This window comes from Pristiophorus japonicus, chromosome 12 (genome assembly GCF_044704955.1).
Source record: "Pristiophorus japonicus isolate sPriJap1 chromosome 12, sPriJap1.hap1, whole genome shotgun sequence".
In the NCBI taxonomy this organism is placed as follows: domain Eukaryota; kingdom Metazoa; phylum Chordata; class Chondrichthyes; family Pristiophoridae; genus Pristiophorus; species Pristiophorus japonicus.
Genome location: NC_091988.1, coordinates 207,081,580 through 207,108,793, shown reverse-complemented (window position 1 = coordinate 207,108,793; position 27,214 = coordinate 207,081,580). Strand labels below are relative to the sequence as shown.

The 27,214-nt window shown below is 48.7% G+C and overlaps 1 protein-coding gene across 3 annotated transcripts in view; it reads right to left on the bottom strand.

The window, feature by feature from the left end:
- LOC139277687 (myosin-7-like) overlaps positions 1–27,214 on the bottom strand; it is a 200,988-nt gene that overhangs the window by 31,521 nt on the left and 142,253 nt on the right. For all 3 annotated transcript variants that reach the window (XM_070896516.1, XM_070896514.1, XM_070896515.1), the window contains 10 exons: positions 25,571–25,694; positions 20,399–20,535; positions 19,357–19,612; positions 18,413–18,655; positions 13,422–13,598; positions 10,623–10,768; positions 8,335–8,425; positions 7,455–7,844; positions 6,144–6,270; positions 1,898–2,016 (listed from right to left, as the gene is read on the bottom strand). In XM_070896516.1, the coding sequence (XP_070752617.1) occupies positions 1,898–2,016; positions 6,144–6,270; positions 7,455–7,844; positions 8,335–8,425; positions 10,623–10,768; positions 13,422–13,598; positions 18,413–18,655; positions 19,357–19,612; positions 20,399–20,535; positions 25,571–25,694 (1,810 nt within the window). The remainder of the gene's footprint in view (positions 1–1,897; positions 2,017–6,143; positions 6,271–7,454; positions 7,845–8,334; positions 8,426–10,622; positions 10,769–13,421; positions 13,599–18,412; positions 18,656–19,356; positions 19,613–20,398; positions 20,536–25,570; positions 25,695–27,214) is intronic.

Genomic DNA, 27,214 nt, shown 5'->3' with positions numbered 1-27,214 from the left:
GATACACGAACTTCGCCACTGTTACAACTAATGATGAAATAAAGAAAGAAAAAAAAACTGACAATCTCTAGGTGAATACACCCAAGCACGGTGATTTCCCAGGCGATACAAACACCTTGCCTTCAGGCGTCTGTACAAACCAAATATCGCGGGAGCAGCGCACAGGGGGCGTTGCACGCTGGATGATGTCACCGCGTGGGTGCCGTTAGAGGGCACAGCGTTACCTCTTGGCCCCTCCACCAAAGAGCTGACCGAATTTCTCCTGAGCCGTGGACGGCACTTAGCACCGACCGTAGGCCTTTACCATCTGTTAGCCGCCTAACACCGGTGCTAACAGGCGGCATTATAAAGGGAATTTCGAGCCCATTGTCTTTGGTCCCCGTCACAAATTCCGTTCCCGAGCCACTGACTCCAGTCCTCTTCCTGGCCGAAGTCCGAGGCTGAACTAGACTGTTTGCAACTTCGGCATCCTATTTGACCCTGAGCTGAGCTTCTGACCCCATATCCTCTCCAAGAATTAGGAGCAGGAGTAGGCCGTACGGCCCCTCGAGCCTGCTCCGCCATTCAATACGATCACGGCTGATCTTCAACCTCAACTCCACTTTCCTACCCGATCTCTATATCCCTTGATTCCCCTCGAGTCCAAAAATCTATCTATCTCAGCCTTGAATATACTGAACGACAGAGAATTCCAAATATTCACAACCCTCTGAGTGAAGAATTCCTCCCCATCTCAGTCCTAAATGGCCGACCTCTTATCCTGAGACTGTGCCCCCTGGTTCTAGACTCCCCAGCCCGGGGGAAAACTTCCTCCCTGCATCTACCCTGTCAATCCCCCTCAGAATCTGGTGTGTTTCAATCAGATCACCTCTCATTCTTCTAAACTCCAGAGAGTATCGGCCCATTCTACTCAATCTCTCCTCATAGGACAACCCTCTCACTCCAGGAATCAGTCTGGTGAACCTTCGTTGTACTGCCTTAAGACAAGTATATCCTTCCTTAGATAAGGAGACCAAAACTGTGCACAGTACTCCAGGTATGGTCTCACCAAGGCCCTGTACAATTCTAGCACGACTTCCTTACACTTATACTCCAACTCCCTTCCAATAAAGGCCAACATGCCTTTTGCCTTCCTTATTGCTTGCTCGCTTTCTGTGTTCTGCCCAAGGACACCCAAACCTCTCTGAACACCAACATTTAAAAGTTTCTCACCATTTAAAAAAAAATCTGTTTTTCTATTCTTCCTACCAGAGTGAATGACCTCACATTTACCCACATTATACTCCATCTGCGACCTCACTGCCCACTCACTTAGTCCGCCTATTCTCAGCTCCGTAACATCTCCCGTCTCCGACCCTCCCTCAGCTCATCCGCTGCTGAAACTCTCATCCGTGCCTTTGTTACCTCTAGACTCGACTATTCCTGTGCTCTCCTGGCCGGCCTCCCATCCTCCACCCTCTGTAAACTGGCACTCATCCAAACTCTGCTGTCCGTGTTCTAACTCGCACCAAGTCCCGTTCACCCATCACCCCTGTGCTCACCAATCTAAATTGGCTCCCAGACTGGCAACATCTTGATTTTAACATTTTCATCCTCACGTTCAAATCCCTCCATCGTCTCGCCCCTCCCTATCTCTACAATATTCCAGGACTCTGTTTCTCTGACTCTTGAGCATCCCTGCTTTTAATCACCCCACCATTGGCGGCCGTGCCTTCAGTTGCCTGGGCCCCAATCTCTGGAGCTCCCTCCCTAAACCTCTCGACCCCTTTTAGACACTCCTTAAAACTTACCTCTTTGACCCAGCTTTTGGTCACTTGACTTATGTGGCTTAGTGTCAGATTCTGTCTGATTACCACTCCTGTGGACATTTCTCGACCGGACATTTTGGTGAACTTACTTTATTCTCTTCCTCCAGCTGTCTCCTCAACTCTTCAATACTTTGTGTGAAGGAAATCTTTCCTCGGCTCAGCTGGTTGATTAGAGCTTCTTTTTCTTCCATTTGTCGGCTGAACTCCCCTGATAGTGATTAAAGGACACACAATAAATCAAGTGGCCAGATTTCTCTGCTTATGCTTTGTGGCCCTCCCCTTCCAAGGGTGTTGGCCAAGCCTCCAGTATATCCCCACGGAGACAGGCTGCATGTTTGAGCCCCATCACTGGGCGTGGATTTCCACCGCCAAATACCTGACATTACGGGGCAGCCCTGTGCAAATTCCCCGAGTGTTAGCACCTGCTGTGTCACCAGGGGCATGGGCTGGCCCCCGAGACACCACCCCTCCCTCCCTCCCCCCCGTCAGCGACTTTAACTGTTCCCCTGAAACGGGGCGGAACCAAGGCCCTCATTTAAATATGCAGATGGATGCGTTGCTGACTGTGATTTTAAACAGAGGCCTGAGTGGGACGTGGAGTCGGGGCGAGATTTGCCGTTGTTCCAGGGACCATTCCTTCGATCCCCGGTCATGGGCTCCTACTGCCCAACATTAGAAACATAGAAAATAGGTGCAGGAGCAGGCCATTCAGCCCTTCTAGCCTGCACCACCATTCAATGAGTTCATGGCTGAACATGAAACTTCAGTATACCCTTCTTGCTTTCTCGCCATAACCCTTGATCCCCCGAGTAGTAAGGACTTCATCTAACTCCCTTTTGAATATATTTAGTGAATTGGCCTCAACTACTTTCTGTGGTAGAGAATTCCACAGGTTCACCACTCTCTGGGTGAAGAAGTTTCTCCTCATCTCGGTCCTAAATGGCTTACCCCTTATCCTCAGACTGTGACCCCTGGTTCTGGACTTCCCCAACATTGGGAACATTCTTCCTGCATCTAACCTGTCTAAACCCGTCAGAATTTTAAAAGTTTCCATGAGGTCCCCTCTCATTCTTCTGAACTCCAGTGAATACAAGCCCAGTTGATTCAGTCTTTCTTGATAGGTCAGTCCCGCCATCCCGGGAATCAGTCTGGTGAATCTTCGCTGCACTCCCTCAATAGCAAGAATGTCCTTCCTCAAGTTAGGAGACCAAAACTGTTCACAATACTCCAGGTGTGGTCTCACCAAGGCCCTGTACAACTGCAGCAACACCTCCCTGCCCCTGTACTCAAATCCCCTCGCTATGAAGGCCAACATGCCATTTGCTTTCTTAACCGCCTGCTGTACCTGCATGCCAATCTTCAATGACTGATGTACCATGACACCCAGGTCTCGTTGCACCTTCCCTTTTCCTAATCTGTCACCATTCAGATAATAGTCTGTCTCTCTGTTTTTACCACCAAAGTGGATAACCTCACATTTATCCACATTATACTTCATCTGCCATGCATTTGCCCAATCATCTAACCTATCCAAGTCACTCTGCAGCCTCATAGCATCCTCCTCGCAGCTCACACTGCCACCCAACTTAGTGTCATCCGCAAATTTGGAGATACTGCATTTAATCCCCTCGTCTAAATCATTAATGTACAGTGTAAACAGCTGGGGCCCCAGCACAGAACCTTGCGGTACCCCACTAGCCATTCTGAAAAGTACCCGTTTACTCCTACTCTTTGCTTCCTGTCTGACAACCAGTTCTCAATCCACGTCAGCACACGACCCCCAATCCCATGTGCTTTAACTTTGCACATTAATCTCTTGTGTGGGACCTTGTCGAAAGCCTTCTGAAAGTCCAACTATACCACATCAACTGGTTCTCCTTTGTCCACTTTACTGGAAACATCCTCAAAAAATTCCAGAAGATTTGTCAAGCATGATTTCCCTTTCACAAATCCATGCTGACTTGGACCTATCATATCACCATTTTCCAGATGCACTGCTATAACATCCTTAATAATTGATTCCATCATTTTACCCACTACTGAGGTCAGGCTGACCGGTCTATAATTCCCTGTTTTCTCTCCCTCCTTTTTTAAAAAGTGGGGTTACATTGGCTACCCTCCACTCCATAGGAACTGATCCAGAGTCAATGGAATGTTGGAAAATGACTGTCAATGCATCCGCTATTTCCAAGGCCACCTCCTTAAGTACTCTGGGATGCAGTCCATCAGGCCCTGGGGATTTATCGGCCTTCAATCCCATCAATTTCCCCAACACAATTTCCCGACTAATAAAGATTTCCCTCAGTTCCCCCTCCTTACTAGACCCTCTGACCCCTTTTATATCCGGAAGGTTGTTTGTATCCTCCTTAGTGAATACCGAACCAAAGTACTTGTTCAATTGGTCTGCCATTTCTTTGTTCCCCGTTATGACTTCCCCTGATTCTGACTGCAGGGGACCTACGTTTGTCTTTACTAACCTTTTTCTCTTCACATACCTATAGAAACTTTTGCAATCCGCCTTAATATTCCCTGCAAGCTTCTTCTCGTACTCCATTTTCCCTGCCCTAATCAAACCCTTTGTCCTCCTCTGCTGAGTTCTAAATTTCTCCCAGTCCCCAGGTTCGCTGCTATTTCTGGCCAATTTGTATGACACTTCCTTGGCTTTAATACTATCCCTGATTTCCCTTGATAGCCACGGTTGAGCCACCTTCCCTTTTTTATTTTTACGCCAGACAGGAATGTACAATTGTTGTAATTCATCTATGCGGTCTCTAAATGTCTGCCATTGCCCATCCACAGTCAACCCCCTAAGTATCATTCGCCAATCTATCCTAGCCAATTCACGCCTCATACCTTCAAAGTTACTCTTCTTTAAGTTCTGGACCATGGTCTCTGAATTAACTGTTTCATTCTCCATCCTAATGCAGAATTCCACTATATTATGGTCACTCTTCCCCAAGGGGCCTCGCACCATGAGATTGCTAATTAATCCTCTCTCATTACACAACACCCAGTCTAAGATGGCCTCCCCCCTAGTTGGTTCCTCAACATATTGGTCTAGAAAACCATCCCTTATGCACTCCAGGAAATCCTCCTCCACCGTATTGCTTCCAGTTTGGCTAGCCCAATCTATGTGCATATTAAAGTCACCCATTATAACTGCTACACCTTTATTGCATGCACCCCTAATTTCCTGTTTGATGCCCTCCCTAATATCCCTATTACTGTTTGGAGGTCTGTACACAACTCCTACTAACGTTTTTTGCCCTTTAGTGTTCTGCAGCTCTACCCATATAGATTCCACATCATCCAAGCTAATGTCTTTCCTAACTATTGCATTAATCTCCTCTTTAACCAGCAATGCTACCACACCTCCTTTTCCTTTTATTCTATCCTTCCTGAATGTTGAATACCCCTGAATGTTGAGTTCCCAGCCCTGATCATCCTGGAGCCACGTCTCCGTAATCCCAATCACATCATATTTGTTAACATCTATTTGCACAATTAATTCATCCACCTTATTGCGGATACTCCTTGCATTAAGACACAAAGCCTTCAGGCTTGTTTTTTTAACACCCTTTGTCCTTTTAGAATTTTGCTGTACAGTGGCCCTTTTTGTTCTTTGCCTTGGGTTTCTCTGCCCTCCACTTTTCCTCATCTCCTTTCTGTCTTTTGCTTTTGCCTCCTTTTTGTTTCCCTCTGTCTCCCTGCATTGGTTCCCATCCCCCTGCCATATTAGTTTAAATCCTCCCCAACAGCACTAGCAAACACTCCCCCTAGGACATTGGTTCCGGTCCTGCCCACTGCCACCCCCAGTCCATCACCCTCCGGCCCCATCCCCTGCTGCCCCTCCCGAGACCATCCTAACTGAGGGCACGCAGCTCAACAGAGAGATTTCGAAGGGGAGTCATGTCTTGTTCACCCCTCTTTCCTCCTCACCCCTCCGACCCCTCTCCCACCCGACTGTCTTCCCCCCCGCCTCCACTCCTCTCCCCTCCAAACCCTCCCCCCCACACTCCTCTCCCCCTCCTCCATCGTCTTACCCCTCACCCCCCACCGTCTTACCCCTCATCCCTCTCCCACCCCCTCGCCCCAACTCCTCCCCCCCGAACGTCTTCTCACCTCTCCCCCCCCCCAAACCCCTCTCTCCCCCCTCACCCACCCCATCCCTCTCCCCCCTCCTCCCCCCCGACCCCTCTCCTGCCCCCTGACCCCTCTCTCCCCCTGGCCCCTCCCAACCCCCCCTCTCCCCCTCTCCCCAGACCCCACTCCTCTCCCCCCCCACCCCACCCCTCTCTCTCCCCCCCGACCCCTTCCCCTGCTGTGGTTTCCTACCGTTCTGACTCTGCAGTTTTGCTTTGGTCGAAGTTAAATCAGTGACGTGACGCTGAAGTTCTCCAACTTTGTTATTCACTTCATGCAGTTGATCTTCATAAGTTCTGGCCAGTTTCTCTGCATTGATCTAGAACACCCAGAACACTATCTCATTCAGTTATTCTTTACACTTCTATCAAACCACTCAACAAGGACCAAGGAGACATTTTCAGCAAAGATTCAATATCTCCCTCAATGGCTCAATGTGTTTTCCACGATGAGGAAAGTTCTGGATTCAATTCCTGGTCTGGGCTTAGAAACCACCACAACCCCTGCCCCATTTCCCCAGATCAGGGTTCATTGTCCACGAACGACAGATTCCCAGCAGGATTTCTGCCACCTGTGTCACAGAGGGAGATCATCCACAGGTGCCCTGAGAATGGGGGAAGCTGGCAATCGCAGCAGTGGGGGGGGGGAAGAGGGGGCGAAGATATTTTCATTTGTAGATGTTCCAAAAATCATTTGCAAGTTGATAAGAGTTGGGGGTGATTTTTGTAATTTATTGGTTTGGCCACAGTTCGAATATTGTGTCCAGTTCTGGAACAATGTCAAGACCATGGAAAGGGTGCAGGAGAGTCACTGAAACAATCCCAGGGATCAGAGACTTCGGTTAGGAGATGGTGAAGAGGAGATCTGATGGAAGTCAGAGTTTCAATAAGGTAAGTCAGGGGAAACTATTTCCATGCCTGGTGAGTCAGTAACTCGAAGGAAGAAATGTAAGATTAACACTAAAAGAATGAATGGAAAGGTTAAAAGAGAAGTTTAATGCTGAGGGTTGTAGGGTCAAGAAATGCTCTATAAGAAACAGTGGAGGAAACGGAATCCATAATAGACTTTGAAAGGGCAGTGGATAAATATTTGAAAAATAAAACATAAAGGCACAGGGACGGATTGGGGGTAGACAGAACTAAAGCTGTCTCAGAGACCAGCACATGCACGGTGGGCAGAAGGGAACAGTATCCCAGCGAGGCAGAGATTGATTAAATTAAATGTTATGTATCATAATACTGTATACTGGATTTAGTATGTAAGAAATTCTAAACGTTCCCTTAACATCAGTAAGTGTTGCTGTTTCAATTTGAGTACATATAGTAGTTTCTAGTCAGTTCTCTTAACGTTTCAGTTAAGCAGAACCAATTAGAATGTTGCTTGAATTAGAATGATCTTTAACCACAAAGTAAATGTGGTTGTTATTCCGTCCCCAGTCAGAGTGTTCTAACAATATCTGAACTGAACCTGGCCAATTACACGCCAGCTCTGCAAGCCGCTCACCTTAGCTTTAGTTACATGTTCAAAGCTGGAACTTAAATCATCCGTCTCCATTTTGAGCTCGCTTTTCTCTTTCTCCAACTTCTGTTTAACCCTTTGTAGGTTGTCAATCTGCTCACTCAGCTCCGCCACTGTGTCGGAGTGCTTCTTCCGCAGGGCGGAGCCAGTTGCCTCGTGATGCAAAGTCGCCTCCTCCAGGTCGCGCCGCAGTTTCAGAAACGCCGCTTCGCGTTTCTTGTTCATCTCCACCTGTGCCGATGTCGCACCTCCTGCTTCCTCCAGCCTCTCACTCAACTCCTCCAGCTCCCGGGACACATCGGCTCTTTGCTTCTCCACCTTAGCCCGGGCAGCTCGTTCTGCCTCCAACTCCTCCTCCAGCTCTTCAATTCGAGCCTAGTTACAGGGGCAAAAATGATCAACACTGGGACTTGACAAACAAATATTGACAATTCTCCTGATTTTAGAGATGGGAAGGGACATCTTGTCCGTTAAAATGAAACACTTCTATTTTGGAATCCAGTGTCACTCTCGACATCAAACAACAGAATAAAGGTCCTTTGCTCATCCAATCTCAAACCCTACTGCCCCAGACTGACATATATTCCCAGCTGTTTGTGGAACGTCTCTGACTGATAGTCAATTTAATCGCGTGGGCCAATGCTCACAAGGACCTCGGCTGAAAATGTTCAAAACTTATTTCATAGGAGCCTTGCAGTAAGGATTTGGGACCATCGGCCAACAATGTACAAGGAATGGCAATCCGTTATAAGAGACATAACCAGTGAAGCTGGTACTATTGTGTGGCACAGCACACCAGCACCACACTGGACTGAATGAATTCATTTTCAATGGTTGAGTATTTTCAGGAGCAGTTCCCAGTTACCTGCAGTTCCTTAATCTTCTTCTGAAGTTGAATGACGAGGGCCCCTTCATCCTCGACCTTTGAGTTCAGCTGATTTATTTCAAAATCCTTCCTGTGAACAACATGAGCATTCAGGTCAGGGGTCAAAGTCACATACCTGGCTTCAGATTACTCCAGATTTCTTTGCCTTTTCTTTTGATTTTTACTTGCCTCTGAGTCAGCTGTGGCCCAGTGAGTCGCATTCTCCTCTGAGTCAGAAGGTCGTGGGTTCAAGTCCCACTCCAGAGACTTGAACACAAAATCTAGGCTGACACTCCCAGTGCAGTACTGAGGGAGTGCCGCACTGTCGGAGGGGCAGTACCGAGGGAGCGCCGCACTGTCGGAGGGGCAGTACCGAGGGAGCGTCGCACTGTCGGAGGGGCAGTACCGAGGGAGCATCGCACTGTCGGAGGGGCAGTACCGAGGGAGCGTCGCACTGTCGGAGGGGCAGTACCGCACTGTCGGAGGGGCAGTACTGAGGGAGCGTCGCACTGTCGGAGGGGCAGTACTGAGGGAGCGTCGCACTGTCGGAGGGGCAGTACTGAGGGAGCGTCGCACTGTCGGAGGGGCAGTACCGAGGGAGTGCTGCACTGTCGGAGGGGCAGTACTGAGGGAGCGTCGCACTGTCGGAGGGGCAGTACTGAGGGAGCGTCGCACTGTCGGAGGGGCGGTACTGAGGGAGTCTTGTATTGTCGGAGGGGCAGTACTGAGGGAGCGTCGCCCTGTCGGAGGGGCAGTACTGAGGGAGCGTCGCACTGTCGGAGGGGCAGTACTGAGGGAGCGTCACACTGTCGGAGGGGCAGTACTGAGGGAGCGTCGCACTGTCGGAGGGGCAGTACTGAGGGAGCGTCGCACTGTCGGAGGGGCAGTACTGAGGGAGTGCCGCACTGTCGGAAGTGCCGTCTTTCGAATGAGACTTTAAACCGAGGCCCCATCTGCTCTCTCAAGTGGACATAAACGATCCCATGGCAGTATTTTGCAGGGATTTATCCCCGGTGTCCTGGGGCCAATATTTATCCCTCAATCAACATCACTGAAACAGATTATCTGGTCATTATCACATTGCTGTTTGTGGGAGCTTGCTGTGCGCAAATTGGCTGCCGCGTTTCCCACATCACAACAGTGACTACGCTCCAAAAGTACTTCATTGGCTGTAAAGTGCTTTGGGATATCTGGTGGTCGTGAAAGGCACTATATAAATGCAAGTCTTTCTTTCATTTACTAATACTCGATTGACAGGAATGTCACATGACACACATTTACAAACTAATTGGGAGATGTGGTCATGCCATGATTGGTGAATTAGCCTTAGCCTTGATTCCTCGTCTGTGTCGAGTTTTCTGCAGTTTCCCTGGGCACTGCTTCCCCTCTGCTAACTTGGCCAAGTGGCTATTGTTTATGTGTGAGTCCAGTCAGTGAATGTTAAGATGTTTGACAATGGGGGCATCACATGAGCTCAGCATTTCCTCATGTGACTGCCACATGTGCGCAGTGTCTATCAGTTTCCAGATAATGATCGCTACACCAGGGTCATGAAGTGAATTGTATCCACCGAGGACTCAGATCAGGAAACTCGAGACAAATTTCAGATGGAACCTGGACCTTCCGGTATAACTCATAGAATCACAGACTGACACAGCTCAGAAGGAGGAAATGCAGCCCATAGAGTTGTAGGAGCTATACAATAAGTCCCACACCCCCTGCTCTTTCCTGCAAACAATTCCCTTTGGAATGTCACTGCTGAATCTGCTCCCACCGTCGTTTCAGGCAGTGCATTCCAGATCATAACAACTCGCTGCGTGAACACAATTCTCCTCACCTCCCCTCTGCTCCTTTTGCCGATCACCTTAAACTTGTGTCCCTCTGGTTACCGACCCTCCTGCAGGATTTTGAACACCTCTATCAAATCTCCCCTTAACCCTCTCTGTTCTAAGGAGAACAATCCCAGTTTCTCTAATCGCCCTACATAACTGAAATCCCTCATCATTGGTACCATTCTAGTAATCTCTGCTCTGAATGGAGAATTGCTTTGATTGCTTGCCTGTGTTGTACAAGCTCAGAGATTTCAGTCTAAACATTGTGTAATCTTGTGACAGGAATCGTGCTCCCAGTCTGTTCTGGATCTAGCGAGCAAGTGGTGCAGGAACGCTGTATTAAAGTGCGATTCTCATCGATTGGGGACAGGAAAAGCCCAGTCGGGGACATTGGAAGTGAGGGCGCCCTTTTATCGGGAATGGTGAAGACACGCTGTGTAAAAATGACACACTCACTTCTTCAGCCTCTCCTCCAGCTGCTGTTTATCGTTCTCCAGATCCATGACACACTCGTGACTTAGTTTCACATCTCCCTCCAGTTTCCGTTTCACTCGCTCCAGATCCATTCGCAGTTTTTTCTCTTGTTCCAATGACCCTTCGAGCTGCCGCGGAAATGAGAGGAAGAATTCAAACAAGAATGGTTTTATGAAGGGAAACCATATTTGACAAATTTGCTGGAGTTCTTTGAGGATGTAACGAGCAGGGTGGATAAGGGGGAACCAGTGGATGTGGTGTATTTGGATTTCCAGAAAGCATTCGATAAGGTGCCACATAAAAGGTTACTGCACAAGATAAAAGTTCACGGGGTTGGGGGTAATATATTAGCATGGATAGAGGATTGGCTAACTAACAGAAAACAGAGAGTCGGGATAAATGGGTCATTTTTCGGTTAGCAAACAGTAACTAGTGGGGTGTCGCAGGGATCAGTGCTGGGCCCCAACTATTTACAATCTATATTAATGACTTGGATGAAGGGACCGAGTGTAATGTAGCCAAGTTTGCTGATGATACAAAAATGGATGAAAATGCAAATTGTGAGGAGGACACAAATAATCTGCAAAGGGATATAGACAGGCTAGGTGAGTGGGCAAAAATTTGGCAGATGGAGTATAATGTGAAAAATGTGAGGTTATCCAATTTGGCAGAAAAAATTGAAAAGCAAATTATAATTTAAATGGAGAAAAATTGCAAAGTGCTGCAGTACAGAGGGACCTGGGGGTCCTTGTGCATGAAACACAAAATTTTGTATGCAGATACAGCAAGTAATCAGGAAGGCAAATGCAATGTTGGCCTTTATTGCAAGGGGGATAGAGTATAAAAGCAGAGAGGTCCTGCTACAACTGTACAGGGTATTGGTGAGGCCACATCTGGAGCACTGCATACAGTTTTGGTCTCCGTATTTAAGGAAGGATATACTTGCATTGGAGACTGTTCAGAGAAGGTTCACTAGGTTGATTCCAGAGATGAGGGGGTTGACTTATGAAGATAGGTTGAGTAGGTTGGGCTTCTACTCATTGGAGTTCAGAATAATGAGAGGTAATATTATCGAAACATATGAGGGGGCTCGACAAGGTGGATGCAGAGAGGATATTTCCACTCATAGGGAAACTAAAACTAGAGGACACAGAATAAGTGGCCGCCCATTTAAAACAGAAATGAGGAGGAATTTCTTCTCTCAGAGGGTTGTAAATCTGTGGAATTCTCTGCCCCAGAGAGCTGTGGAGGCTGGGTCACTGAATATATTTAAGGCGGAGATAGACAGATTTTTGAGCGATAAGGGTTATGGGGAGCGGGCAGGGAAGTGGAGCTGAGCCCAGAATCGGATCAGCCATGATCTTATTGAAAGGCGGAGCAGGCTCGAGGGGCCAAATGGCCTACTCCTGTTCCTATTTCTGATGTTCTTTAGCAGCAAACACAAGACAGGTAGAAATTTCCCACCTCCGATTATATCGATGGATTGTCAGAACAGAATATTTTCATAATTCATGAAAATGGAGATATTTGATAATATCAAACCAGAATGTAACGTAAAGTTAATTCCCAATTCAAATCAAATTTATATCTAATTTTATTCTCATGTGAATATTCAGCTTTGACCAAATAGGATTTATCTCAAATCCAGAGAAACACAACTAGTTTGTGCCCAGGTGTGAGCAAGATGTCAGTGCTGTAACCTGCTCATGGTGAGTCATGCGGTAACCATACTGGAGGAGCGAGTTATGCGAACTTTGAGAGAGAGTAGGGACGATTAAAGCCAGTGAGGACGGGCGGAGAAAAGCGGTTGGGTCCCATCCCGATGAGAGCCGCCATTTGAACACATTGTTTGCCGATGCGGGAGTCGATGCTGCCACAGGTAAGTGCGGCTGGATCAATAGTTCCAATGATATCATTCGGACCCGGACAAACGTTTAACCGCAGGAGCGGTCAGTGCTGGACCTGCGATGGAATCACAAGCAGTAAAGGTTCGGGTAAATTACAATAATTAATCTGTTTCCCGCCATGTTGTGAGTTTGGTGGAGCAGGTGGGTCCCCACACTGAGACCTGGGGCCTCCTCTGCTCCAGGCTGCCCATCCCCTCAAGGAAATGAGTGAAGAAGCTTTTTTGGGAGGAATTTGTGCTTCGAGCATCAACGAGGGGGATGGTGGGTGAGGAGGTGCGGACACGAGAAGATTTACCCCTGAAACTCTGGCGCTGCCTAAAGGGGTGTAGACCCTGGTACCAGATCTCACCTCAAAACCCACGCCCCACCCGTCCCAATACCACCCTGAATCCCCCTGAAATATTGTAAAATTTCCCAGATCTATTTTTGCAGTAATTGTCCAGTAAACGCGGTCAGTCAGATGGAAATGAGCTGTTTGACTGACTTCCTCAACCTCTACGACACGGTCTACCTCGACTTCTAGAAAGTTCTGCACAAAACTTTACAAGTTCAACTCAAAGTATTGGAGATTCTGCGTAAAAACTGGAAATGGATAAGAAATTGATTGAAAAGTCAGGAGCAGCGGAGTTAGTTAGACTGAGTGCCCGGGATTAATGTCCGGACCCTCATGTTTACACTGCAATTGTCAAATTTTGTTTAATTACACTCCTGTGAAGCACTTTGGGAAAGTAACCAAAGAATTCATCCGACAGCGAACACTCAGACCTGCTCTAGATCAATAAACCGCCCGGTGTTTTTAAACCAGCTTGGGATTTGAGCCAACATTCAGCTAGAATCTTCAAACTGGTCTTTTTAAACTTTAATTTTCACTCACGTCATCAACCTGTTGCTCGAGTTTGGCCTTGGCTTTGGTCAGAGTGTTGACCTTATCCTCCTCGGCCTGTAGGTCCTCCAGAGTCTGTTGGTGAGCCTCCTGAAGGGCCTTCCTCTCCTTAGTCAGTTTAACGATGGTTTCATCCAGAGTCGCCATTTCTTCCGTAAGATTCTTAACCTAGAAATGGCAGCAAGAAACGTGGATTAAAACCCAACAAGTTGCTCATCGCTGGGCAAGAGGGTCATTCTCATTCTGCAGCCTCACGCCTGCTTGGAAACAGATGCAAGATGTGAGTTTTAGCGTTAGTGAGCACCAAATATAGAATTATAGAAATTTATGGCACGGAAAGAGGCCATTTTGGCCCATCGTGTCCGTGCCGGCTGACATAGAGCTACCCAGCCTAATCCCACTTTCCAGCTCTCGGTTCGTAGCCCTGTAGGTTACAGCACTTCAGGTGCACATCCAAGTACTTTTTAAATGTGGTGAGGGTTTCTGCCTCTACCACCCTTTCAGGCAGTGAGTTCCAGACCCCCACCACCTCTGGGTGAAGAAATTTTCCCTCAAGTCCCCTCTACTCCCCCAATTACTTTAAATCTATGCCCCCTGGTTATTGACCCCTCTGCTAAGGGAAATTGGTCCTTCCTATCCACTCTATCCAGGCCCCTCATAATTTTATACACCTCAATAAGGTCTCCCCTCAGCCTCCTCTGTTCCAAAGAAAACAGACCCAGCCTATCCAATCTTTCCTCATAGCTAAATTTCTCCAGTCCAGGCAACATCCTCGTAAATCCCCTCTGTACCCTCTCCAGTGCAATCACATCTTTCCTGTAATGTGGTGACCAGAACTGCACGCAGTACTCCAGCTGCGGCCTAACCAGTGTTTTATACAGTTCAAGCATAACCTCCCTGCTCTTGTATTCTATGCCTCGGCCAATAAAGGCAAGTATTCCGTATGACTTCTTAACCACCTTATCTACAGGTCCTGCTACCTTCAGGGATCGGTGGACCTGCACTCCAAGGTCCCTCTGTTGCTCTACACTTCTCAGTGTCCTACCATTTATTGTGTATTCCCTTTGCCTTGTTAGCCCTCCCCAAATGCATTACCTCACACTTCTCCGGATTGAATTCCATTTGCCACTGTTCTGCCCATCTGACCAGTACATTGATATCTTCCTGCAGTCTGCAGCTTTCTTCTTCATTATCAGCCACACAGCTAAATTTTGTATCATCTGAAAACTTCTTAATCATGCCCCCAACATTCAAATCCAAAGCATTGATATATATCACAAAAAGCATGGGACTTTGGGGGGGGGGGGGGATTTTTGGCTCCCCTCTGCTCCGTTTTTTGCCCCGGAGTGGGCGCTCAGCCCCCAGCGCCCCACAGCGATCCTCGGTCCGGTTTGGTGACAGCGCTGGGCAGCACCGCCCGGAAGAGCTGCGCCTGGTGTGTAACGCCCCTGGGTGCGACACATTCACGAGTTTGGACTATTGCCCGACCCGTCTGCCCTGCACTGACCGCTTGGGAAATCAGGGCGGCCCAGCGATGCCAACAGTGGAGAGGCAGGGTTATGGACTCCTGAGGGAAGTGCGATTGTTTGTGCGATGTGTTGTGCTGCGCAGGCAATATTTTGGGAATGTTTTTGTGGAGTTTTTTTAGTTTTCCCCCCATCCCCTCCCCCCCCAGGCGCCTCCAGGAGCATTCCCGGCCCAGTTCTTTAGCTCGGGAGTTTCCCATCCTAACACCCCGAGAGATGGGTACAACGCCTCCCTTAGCGCTGCTCTCCTGACGCAGGGCCCAGCGGCCAAACTTACTTTACTGAGGCGCAAACTATTCCCGGGCACAAACTTTCCCGCCCCGCCGCCATTACCGCCCAAAAACATCAAAGCCGCAAATTCAGCCCTAGCTAGTATCGAGCCCTGTGGAACCCCAGTGGGTACAGCCTTCCAGTCACAAAAATACCCGTCAATCATTACCTTTTGCTTCCTGCCTCTGAGCCAATTTTGGATCCAACGTGTCACTTTGCCCTGGATCCCAGGGGCTTTTACTTTTGTGACCAGTCTGCCATGTGAGACCTTATCAAAAGCTTTGCTAAAATCCATATACACGGCATCGTACACACTGCCCTCATCGACCCTCCTGGTTACCGCCTCAAAAAATTCAATCAAGTTAGTCGGACACGACCTTCCCTTAACAAATCCATGCTGACTGTCCTTGATTAATCCATCTCTTTCCAAATGAAGATTTATCCTGTCGCTCAGAATTTTTTCCAATAATTTTCCCACCACCGAGGTTAGGCTGACTGGCCTGTAATTACTTGGTCTATCCCTTTCTCCCTTTTTAAACAAAGGTACAACGTTAGCAGTCCTCCAGTCCTCTGACACCACACCTGAAGCCAGGGAGGATTGGAAAATGATGGTCAGAGCCTCTGCTATTTCCTCTTTTGCTTCTCTTAACAGCCTGGGCTACATTACATCCGGGCCTGGGAATTTATCCACTTTCAAAGCTGCTAAACCCCTTAATACTTCCTCTATGTTTATTTCATCTAATATTTCACACTCCTCCTCCTCAATAGCAGTGTCTGCATCGCCCTCTCTTTTGCGAAAACAGATGCAAATTATTCATTAAGAACTATACCCACATCCTCCGCCTCCACGCACAGATTACCCTCATGGTCTCTAATAGACCCCACTCGTTCTCTAGTTATCCTCTTGCTCCTAATGTATTTATAAAACATCTTGGGGTTTTCCTTAATTTTCCTTGCCAAAATCTTTCCATGCTCTCTCTTTGCTTTCCTAATTTCCTTTTTATACAGCTCTCGAGTTTCTGCAGTATTCAGCCCTTGGTATCTGTCATAAGCTTCCCTTTTTTTCTTTATCCTTCCCTGTATGTCCCTTGACATCCAGGGAGCTATAGGTTTGTTAGGCCCACCCTTTTTTTTTTAAAAAAGGGAACATACTTGCTCTGTACCCTCAGGATCTTCTCCTTGAAGGCCTCTCACTGCTCTGACACTGATTTACCATCAAGTAGCTGGTTCCAGTCCACTTTGGCCAAATCCCATCTCAGCTCAGCAAAATTGCCTTTACCCCAATTGAGAACTTTTACTCCTGGTCTATCTTTGTCCTTTTCAATAACTACCCTAAATCTAACTGAATTATGATCACTAGCACCAAAATGCTCTCCCACAGATACCCCTTCCACCTGCCCAGCTTTATTCCCTAAAACTAAGTCCAGAACTGCCCCCTTCCCTTGTTGGGCTTGCTACACACTAGCTAAAAAAGTTCTCCTGAATGCATTTTAAGAATTCTGCTCCCTCTATACCTTTCACACTAATTCTATCCCAGTTAATATTAGGGTAGTTGAAGTCTCCTACGATTATTGCCCTGTAGTTTTCCCAAAAAGAGTTCCAAGTTATCCTGATGGGAAATGTGTGAAGGGTCTGAGGCACTGGGGTACAGTGCTGGTGGGTACAGGTCTGTCACTGTATAACTGGGATACAGTACTGGTGGGTACAGGTCTGTCACTGTATAACTGGGGTACAGTACTGGTGGGTACAGGTCTATCACTGTATAACACTGGGGTACAGTACTGGTGGGTACAGGTCTGTCACTGTATAACTGGGATACAGTACTGGTGGGTACAGGTCTGTCACTGTATAACACGGATACAGTACTGGTGGGTACAGGTCTGTCACTGTATAACTGGGGTACAGTACTGGTGGGTACAGGTCTGTTACTTAGCACTGGGATACAGTACTGGTGGGTACAGGTCTATCACTGTATAACTGGGGTACAGTACTGGTGGGTACAGGTCTGTTACTTAGCACTGGGATATAGTACTGGTGGGTACAGGTCTGTTACTGTATAACTGGGATACAGTACTGGTGGGTACAGGTCTGTCACTGTATAACACTGGGGTACAGTACTGGTGGGTACAGGGCTGTCACTGTATAACACTGGGGTTCAGTACTGGTGGGTACAGGTCTGTCACTGTATAACACTGGGGTACAGTACTGGTGGGTACAGGTCTGTCACTGTATAACACTGGGGTTCAGTACTGGTGGGTACAGGTCTGTCACTGTATAACACTGGGGTACAGTACTGGTGGGTACAGGTCTGTCACTGTATAACACTGGGGTACAGTACTGGTGGGTACAGGTCTGTCACTGTATAACACTGGGGTACAGTACTGGTGGGTACAGGTCTGTCACTGTATAACTGGGGTACAGTACTGGTGGGTACAGGTCTGTTACTTAGCACTGGGATATAGTACTGGTGGGTACAGGTCTATCACTATAACTGGGGTACAGTACTGGTGGGTACAGGTCTGTCACTGTATAACTGGGATACAGTACTGGTGGGTACAGGTCTGTCACTGTATAACACTGGGGTACAGTACTGGTGGGTACAGGTCTGTCACTGTATAACTGGGATACAGTACTGGTGGGTACAGGTCTGTCACTGTATAACACGGATACAGTACTGGTGGGTACAGGTCTGTCACTGTATAACACTGGGGTACAGTACTGGTGGGTACAGGTCTGTCACTGTATAACACTGGGGTACAGTACTGGTGGGTGCAGGTCTGTCACTGTATAACACTGGGGTACAGTACTGGTGGGTACAGGTCTGTCACTGTATAACACTGGGGTACAGTACTGGTGGGTACAGGGTGTCACTGTATAACACTGGGGTACAGTACTGGTGGGTACAGGTCTGTCACTGTATAACACGGGGGAAGGGGAGGGCAGGGGGACGTGGCGTGGGGAGGGATAGTTAGAGGGGTGGATGCGGGAGGGGAGGAGCGAGGGGAGTGGGACGGGGATGAGAGTGGAGGGGCTGGCGGGAGGGGGAGTTCCTGAGTATCACACAGTGCAGTGATCCCGGAGCAGGTTGTGTTTCCACCCACAGTCGATGCTAGGAGTGCAGGGGCCGAAATGGGGAGAGCGGGAGTCTCCCAGGAACCTGGAATCTTTGCTCATTGAGAATCTCACCTTATTTTCCGTTGCGTGTTTCTCCTTTTCCACTTTGGCCAGCGTGAGTTCCAGGTCATCAATGTCTTTCTTCAGTTCTGCGCACTCGTCCTCTAGTTTGCGTTTCTTGGCCGTGAGCTCAGCGTTCATCTCCTCCTCATCGTCCAGTCGCTCCGTTAGTTCCTTTGTCTTTGCCTCTAACTGGATCTTCGATTTGATTAGCAGATCACATCTTTCTGCTGCATCAGCGAGAGTGTCCTGTTCCTAGAGAGACAAATCGCACGCTTGGTCACGCCAGCTCTCAACGTTCCTGACATGTGTGAACAGGACTGAATGTTAAAGTGGAGCGCTCAGTGCTTCCCATGTTAAATGAGGTGGCGGCTGCTCTTACTGTTAGAGAGGGTGACACAAGGGATCAAAACAGACACTCCCACACTGTGGCCCCCCTGAGCGAGGTTACCAGCAGTGTGAAATGCAAGGCAGTTGGGTCAGGAGTGTTTCAGCCCAATCCGTGTCTCACAAACCTTTACAGCCAACAGAGAGACAGCATGACTTCCATCAATCTCGGGTGGAGTAACAGGCTGGTGGCAAAGCCGCTGCCTCACTGGAACCCTCGGCAAATAGCTTAACTCTTTGGGGGGCATTTTCACTTTTGAGTGATAGCAAATCAGCTTGCCCGATGGAGACTGAGTGTTCGATTTGCTGTCACCTGATTCTCATCAGCGATAATAGTTGGGGCCATTAAAGGGCCATATCCTGTGGGGTGGGGCCATTAAAGGGCCATATCCTGTGGGGTGGGGCCATTAAAGGGCCATATCCTGTGGGGTGGGGCCATTAAAGGGCCATATCCTGTGGGGTGGGGCCATTAAAGGGCCATGTCTATGGGGTGGGGCCATTAAAGGGCCATGTCTGTGGGGTGGGGCCATGTCTGTGGGAGTGGGTCCTGGGCAGCCCTTGTGTCTTACCGCCTGTAGCTGAAGGGACAAATCGTTCTTTTCTTGGATCAGGCTGACTTGCTTCTCCTCCAGTTCCTTGCGCTTGGCCTCCGACTTTACCAGGGCCTCCTTCAATTTCAGGAATTCATCCTTCATGGTTGCCATCTCCTTCTCTGTCTCAGCGCTCTTCAGCAGAGGTTTAATCTTGAAGAAGAGCTTCATCCAGGACCAATTTTTCACTGCGTTGAAAGCACGAATGTTCCATTGGATGACGAGCATTGCATCTCTGGTTCCAAAAGAAGTACAAATTATATGTTTTGGCATAACCTTAATCCATAGTCCCTTAATCCAGTACTTCATGGGAATTGCCTCTTAATCCAGCTCAATGCTTTCTTTGAGATTGTGCACTTGTTTTTAAATATGTTTTTCATTCTCGGGATGTGGGTGTCACTGGCAAGGCCGGCATTCTTTGCCCGGATCTCATTGGGGTTTGTTAAACAACTCAGTGGCTTGTCCTACCACTTCAGAGGGCAGTTAAGAGTCAACCATGTTAATGTGGGCCTGGAGTTACAGAAAGGCCAAACCGGGTAAGGGCAGCAGATTTCCTTCCCTAAAGGACATTAGTTTTTGCCATAATCCAACAGCTTCATGGTCACTTCTACAGATACCAGCCTTTTAAAACTGAATTCATTCTCATGTTTCCCCGTGGTGGGATTTGAACACACGTTCTCTGGATATTAGTCCAGGCCTCAGAATACTAGTCCAGTAACAAAGCCCCTACACTACCCTACGCCAAATTACAAAGGGAATTGACAAAGCTGGTGACTATAACAAAGGATGCAGGACTCGGGGACATACAGATGGGTGCCAACAGGAACAGTTTTAGATTTCCACGTTGGGCATGAGTGGTGAAGTGAAGACCTTTCCATCCACCAACACGGGAGTGATGGGAGCAAGCTGCTGAGTTTCACCCATTTAGAACCAGAGGCATGTGAGCTATTGCAATGAACACTTTTCATGTAATTAAATGTCTGTCTCACTGCCACCATTCCCGGCGAGAGCTGGTATTTACCGCCTGGCGATTATCTTCTGATACTCAATTCTCATCAATCGGCCTCGGCTCCGAGCCTGGATCAAGGTCAGAATCTTCGCCAAGCGCTCGTCTCGCATTTCTTCCAGCTGACCCAGCAAGCCAGCCTTGAAGAACACCTGGTTGACGAAGGAAGGGACACTGTTCAGGGGCAGACAGGACAGAACATTCCCCTGGTCATGGCAGGCAGGGTTATAACCTAGCACAAGACTTCATTCACTCAATAAAACTCAAGTCTTGGGTGGCTCCTCGGGAACAGCATTTCGTTAGTGGGATCTTCCTCTACACTTCTCCAGGGTGGAAACCCATTTAGCTCAGACAGCGGCAGTTCAGGAGGAGCGAGCTGAGTGGGCGCGGGACTACAAAGGCCGGCGGCAGTCAGAGGTGCCTGAGATCGGGAGGAGCCGGGGATCGGGAGGAGATCGGGGGGAGCCGGGGATCGGGAGGAGCCGGGGATCGGGAGGAGCTGGGGATCGGGAGGAGATCGGGGAGAGCCGGGTTTCGGGAGCAGATTGGGGATTGGGAGGAGATCGGGGAGAGCCGGGGATCTGGAGGGGATCGGGAGGAGATCGGGGATCGGGAGGAGATCCAGTGGATCTATGTGCAGCAGCGACAGGAGTAAGGGACAAAAAGTAAAAAGACTCAAAATCGAAGTGTGACGTCACAGCCAAGCAGGTAAGTGATTGGCTGGTGGATTGGTGAGTCTTTTTCTTTTCTTTAAAAAAACCTTGGGCATTGGTGTAAGTTAGGAACTGCAATTAAATGGAGAAGTGATCTTTATTATCTAAAGAGAACTAATTAGTTAAATCAGCTGATTGCTGAGTAGTTGCTGGGTGTGTTTTGCTAAGGTTTAGAGTTTATTTCTGCTTGATAGTTCCAAGTGTAACTAGAGAGATGACAGTGCAGCTCAGTCCCATAGATTACACATCCTGTGGCATGTGGGAAGTCCTGGACGCTTCGTGCAGCTGGGACGACCACGTGTGCAGGAGGTGTCTCCAGCTCCAGTTTTGGAGTTTGAGCGGCGGCTGGAGTCACTGCGGTGCATCCGTGAGACTGAGAGCTACGTGGGTAACACGTTTCTAGAGGTGGTCACCCCGCAGCTTAAGAGTGAGCAGACAGAAGAGGAGGACCAGGCAGATAGTGCAGGAGTGCCCCGAGTCCATCTCGCTCTCCAATCGGTATTCTCTTCTCAGTACCAATGGGGGCAACGGTGGCTCTGGGGAGTGCAGCCAGAGCCAAGACTACGGTACCACGGGGGGCTCAGCTGCACGGAGGGGAGGGGGGTGAGGAGGAAGAAGAATGGAAGAGCTATAGTGGTAGGCGATTCAATACCCAGGGGAGCAGACAGGCGTTTCTGCGGCCGCAGACATGACTCCAGGATGGTATGTTGCCTCCCCAGTGCCAGGGTCAAGGATGTCACTGAGCGGCTGCAGGGCATTCTGGGGGGGGGGGGGGGGGGGGGGGGGGGGGGGGAAAGAGGGTGAACAGCCAGAGGCCGTGGTCCATATCGGGACCAATGACAGAGGTAGAAAGAGGGATGAGGTCCTTCAGGCAGAGTTTAGGGAGCTAGGAGATTAAAAATCAGGACCTCAAAAGGTAGTAATCTCCGATTACTCCCGGCGCCACGAGCTAGTGAGTACAGAAATAGGAGGATAGAGCAGATGAATACGTGGCTGGAGAGATGGTGCAGGTGGGAGGGCTTTAGATTCCTGGGGCATTGGGACCGTTTCTGGGGGAGGTGGGACCTGTACAAGCCGGACGGGTTGCACCTCAACAGAGCCGGGACCAATATCCTCGCGGGGGGGGTGGGGTTTGCTAGTGCTGTTGGGGAGGGTTTAAATTAACTTGGCAGGGGGATGGGAACCTGAGAATGGATTCAGTAGGGAGGGGAGTAAAGCTGCAATTAGAAAGCAAAAATGTAGAAAGTGAATTTGAAAGAAACAAGCAGGAAAAAGGGGTAAAAAACAAAATTAAAGACACTTTGTCTAAATGCACGTAGCATTTGTAACAAAATAGATGAGTTGACGGCACAAATAGATACAAATGGGTTTATCTGATAGCCATTACAGAGACGTGGTCGCAAGGTGACCAGGTCTGGGAATTAAATATTCAGAGGTATTTGACAATCCGGAAGGACAGACAGAAAGGAGGTGGGGTAGCTCTATTGATAAACGATGGAATCACTGCAATAGTGAGAAACGATATTAGCTCAAATGATCAGGGTATTGAAACAGTTTGGGTGGAGATAAGGAATAATAAGGGGAAAAAGTCACTGGTGGGCGTAGTCTATAGGTCCCCTAACAGACACAACTCTGTTGGTCGGAGAATAAACCAGGAAATAGTGGGGGCTTGTAAAAAGGGAACAGCAATAATCATGGGTGATTTTAACTTCCATATTGATTGGACAAATCAAATTAGTCAGGATAGCCTTGAGGAAGAGATAATAGAGTGCATAAGGGAAGGGTTACTTGAGCAGTATGTAACGGAACCAACCAGGGGGCAGGCTATCTTAGATCTGGTCCTGTGTAATGAGACAGGATTAATAAACAATCTCCTAGTAAAGGATCCCCTTGGAATGAGTGATCATAGTATGGTTGAATTTCAAATTCAGATGCAGGGCGAGAAAGTTAGATCTCAAACCAGCGTACTAAGCTTAAATAAAGGTGACTATGAATGTATGAGGGCAGAGTTAGCTAAAGTGTAGGATGGTTGATGACCAGTGGCGTACATTTAAGGAGTTACATCATAACTCTCAAGAAAAATATATTCCAGTGAGGAGGAAAGGGCGTCTGTGGCTAAGTAAAGAAATAAAGGATGGTATCCAATTAAAAACAAGGGCAGACAAAGTGGCCAAACTAGTGGGAGGTCAGAAGACTGGGAAGCTTTTAAAAGTCAGCAAAGAATGACTAAAAAAATGATTCAGAAAGGGAAGATAGACTATGAAAGTAAACTAGCACGAAATATAAAAACAAATAGCAAGAGTTTCTATCGGTATATAAAAAGGAAAAGAGTGACTAAAGTAAATGTTGGTCCCTTAGAGGACGAGACCGGGGAATTAGTGATGGGGAACATGGAGATGGCAGAAACTCTGAACAAATATTTTGTATCAGTCTTTACGGTAGAGAACACTAAAAATATCCCAACAGTGGATAGTCAAGGGGCTATAGGGGGGGAGGAACTTAACACAATCACAATCACTAAAGAGGTGGTACTCAGTAAGATAATGGGACTAAAGGCAGATAAATCCCCTGGACCTGATGGCTTGCATCCTCGGGTCTTAAGAGAAGTAGCGGCAGGGATAGTGGATGCATTGGTTGTAATTTACCAAAATTCCCTGGATTCTGGGGAGTTCCAGCAGATTGGAAAACTGCAAATGTAACGTGCCTTTTTAAAAAAGAAGGCAGACAAAAAGCAGGAAACTATAGACCAGTGGTTGGGAAAATGTTGGAGTCCATTATTAAAGAAGCAGTAGCAGGACATTTGGAAAAGAATAATTTGGTCAGGCAGAGTCAGCATGGATTTATGAAGGGGAAGTCATGTTTGACAAATTTGCTGGAATTCTTTGAGGATGTAACGAACAGGGTGGATAAAGGGGAACCAGTGGATGTGGTGTATTTGGACTTCCAGAAGGCATTTGACAAGGTGCCACATAAAAGGTTACTGCACAAGATAAAAGTTCACAGGGTTGGGGGTAATATATTAGCATGGATAGAGGATTGGCTAACTAACAGAAAACAGAGAGTCGGGATAAATGGTACATTCTCTGGTTGGTAATCAGGAACTAGTGGGGTGCCGCAGGGATCAATGCTGGGACCCCAACTATTTACAATCTATATTAACGACTTGGAAGAAAGGACCGAGTGTAATGTAGCCAAGTTTGCTGACAATACAAAGATGGGAGGAAAAGCAATGTGTGAGGAGGACACAAAAAACCTGCAAAAAGACAGACAGGCTAAGTGAGTGGGCAAAAATTTGGCAGATGGAGTATAATGTTGGAAAGTGTGAGGTCATGCACTTTGGCAGCAAAAATCAAAGAGCAATTTATTATTTAAATGGAGAAAAATTGCAAAGTGCTGCAGTACAGAGGGACCTGGGGTACTTGTACATGAAACACAAAAGGATAGTATGCAGGTACAGCAAGTAATCAGGAAGGCCAATGGAATCTTGGCCTTTATTGCAAAGGGGATGGAGTATAAAAGCAGGGAAGTCTTGCTACAGTTATACAGGGTATTGGTGAGGCCACACCTGGAATACTGCGTGCAGTTTCCATATTTACAAAAGGATATACTTGCTTTGGAGGAAGTTCAGAGAAGGTTCACTAGGTTGATTCCGGAGATGAGGGGGTTGATTTATGAGGAAAGGTTGAGTAGTTTGGGCCTCTACTCATTGGAATTCAGAAGAATGAGAGGTGAGCTTATCAAAACATATAAGATTATGAGGGGGCTTGACAAGGTGGATGCAGAGAGAATGTTTCCACTGATGGGGGAGACTAGAACTAGGGGGCATGATCTTAGAATAGGGGGCCACACATTTAAAACTGAGATGAGAAGGAATTTCTTCTCTGAGGGTTGTAAATCTGTGGAATTTGCTGCCTCAGAGAGCTGTGGAAGCTGGGACATTGAATAAATTTAAGACAGAAATAGACAGTTTCTTAACTAATAAAGGAATAAGGGGTTATGGGGAGCGGGCGGGGAAGTGGAGTTGACGACAAGATCAGATCAGCCATGATCGTATTAAATGGCGGAGCAGGCTCGAGGGGCCATATGGCCTACTCCTGCTCCGATTTCTTATGTTCTTATATTTTAGCAGAGTCTCTGCTAAACCAACACCAAGTTTATACCGAGAGCAGGAACGGGGAAGAGGAAAGCTAAGGGAAAGATTTCAGATTAGAATTATAGAATAGAAAAAAATTAAATAAAAAGAGGGGCAGAAAGAGAATCAGAAGGAAAGAGGTCTGATGATGGGCCCAGTTAAATGCTTCATTTTACTGACTTTTATACAAAGAATTACAGTTAATAATTAATATTCTACCAGTAAAGCTATTTCCAATATTAGAGCCGATTTATTTGTGTAATCTCCCAGGGAGACGGGAATATTCTGACTCTGCCTGGTTAATGGTTGAGAGCTGTTTCTGGTATTAAGGCCTGTTCTTACCTTAGTGTGACCAAACTTGTACTGAGTGTGGTCGATATCGAGAGACCCCAACAATTTCTCTGTTGCTTTTCTGCTGTCGACGAACTTGTCTTCAGGAACAGCATTTGGGTTGAGAATACGATAGCTGAAAATATAGAAAGGTTAAACAATCTGCTTCCTCTGAACATTACGGCGAGAGTCGAGGCTGGTGCACAGGGTCTGGGCTTCCCGTCACACCAAACACACTTAACAATGGGATCGGAATCATATAAATAATGTCTTTACATCTCAAAGCAGGTCACACATTGAATTACTCCGGAGTGCAGCGACTGTGGGTATGTTGGAAACTCACCAGGGTGAGGAGTGGCCAGGAATGGCTGGCGGAGGAATGTTGCTCCCTATTCTTCCAATAAGGATGTGGGATTGTTAACATCCACATGAACAGGTAAGGGGTAAGTCGGGGGAGGGGGTGGGGGGGTAAGTCGGGGGAGGGGGTGGGGGGGGTAAGTCGGGGGAGGGGGTGGGGGGGGTAAGTCGGGGGAGGGGGTGGGGGGGGTAAGTCGGGGGAGGGGGTGGGGGGGGTAAGTCGAGGGAGGGGGTGGGGGGGGTAAGTCGGGGGAGGGGGTGGGGGGGTAAGTCGGGGGAGGGGGTGGGGGGGTAAGTCGGGGGAGGGGGTGGGGGGGTAAGTCGGGGGAGGGGGTGGGGGGGTAAGTCGGGGGAGGGGGTGGGGGGGTAAGTCGGGGGAGGGGGTGGGGGGTAAGTTGGGGGAGAGGGTGGGGGGGTAAGTCGGGGGAGGGGGTGGGGGGGTAAGTCGGTGGAGGGGGTGGGGGGGTAAGTCGGGGGAGGGGGTGGGGGGGTAAGTCGGGGGAGGGGGTGGGGGGGTAAGTCGGGGGAGGGGGTGGGGGGGTAAGTCGGGGGAGGGGGTGGGGGGGTAAGTCGGGGGAGGTGGTGGGGGGGTAAGTCGGGGCAGGGGGTGGGGGGGTAAGTCGGGGCAGGGGGTGGGGGGGTAAGTCGGGGCAGGGGGTGGGGGGGTAAGTCGGGGGAGGGGGTGGGGGGGTAAGTCGGGGGAGGGGGTGGGGGGGTAAGTCGGGGGAGGGGGTGGGGGGGTAAGTCGGGGGAGGGGGTGGGGGGGTAAGTCGGGGGAGGGGGTGGGGGGTAAGTCGAGGGAGGGGGTGGGGGGGTACGTCGGGGGAGGGGGTGGGGGGGTAAGTCGGGGGAGGGGGTGGGGGGGTAAGTCGGGGGAGGGGGTGGGGGGGTAAGTCGGGGGAGGGGGTGGGGGGGTAAGTCGGGGGAGGGGGTGGGGGGTAAGTCGAGGGAGGGGGTGGGGGGGTACGTCGGGGGAGGGGGTGGGGGGGTACGTCGGGGTAAGTCGGGGGAGGGTCCAGAACCAGTGGGTTATTTTTGTCATAATGAGGTTCCTTTGGATGTCAGTAATTCCCGCTCTCAGTGCATTGATTTCAGAATCCTTGTCCTTATCCTGCGCCCTCGATCCACCCTCTGGTCACTCCGCCCCACCTCGGGGTACACGAGGCTGGCAGGATCCTGGGCCTCAACTGGCCCTCTGTGCTGTAACCATTGAATGATTAATACCCCATAACCTGATCACTTCTCGCCTGTCGACCCTCGCTGTGCAGCCTCTCCTGTGATGCCCGTCAGAATGTCGCC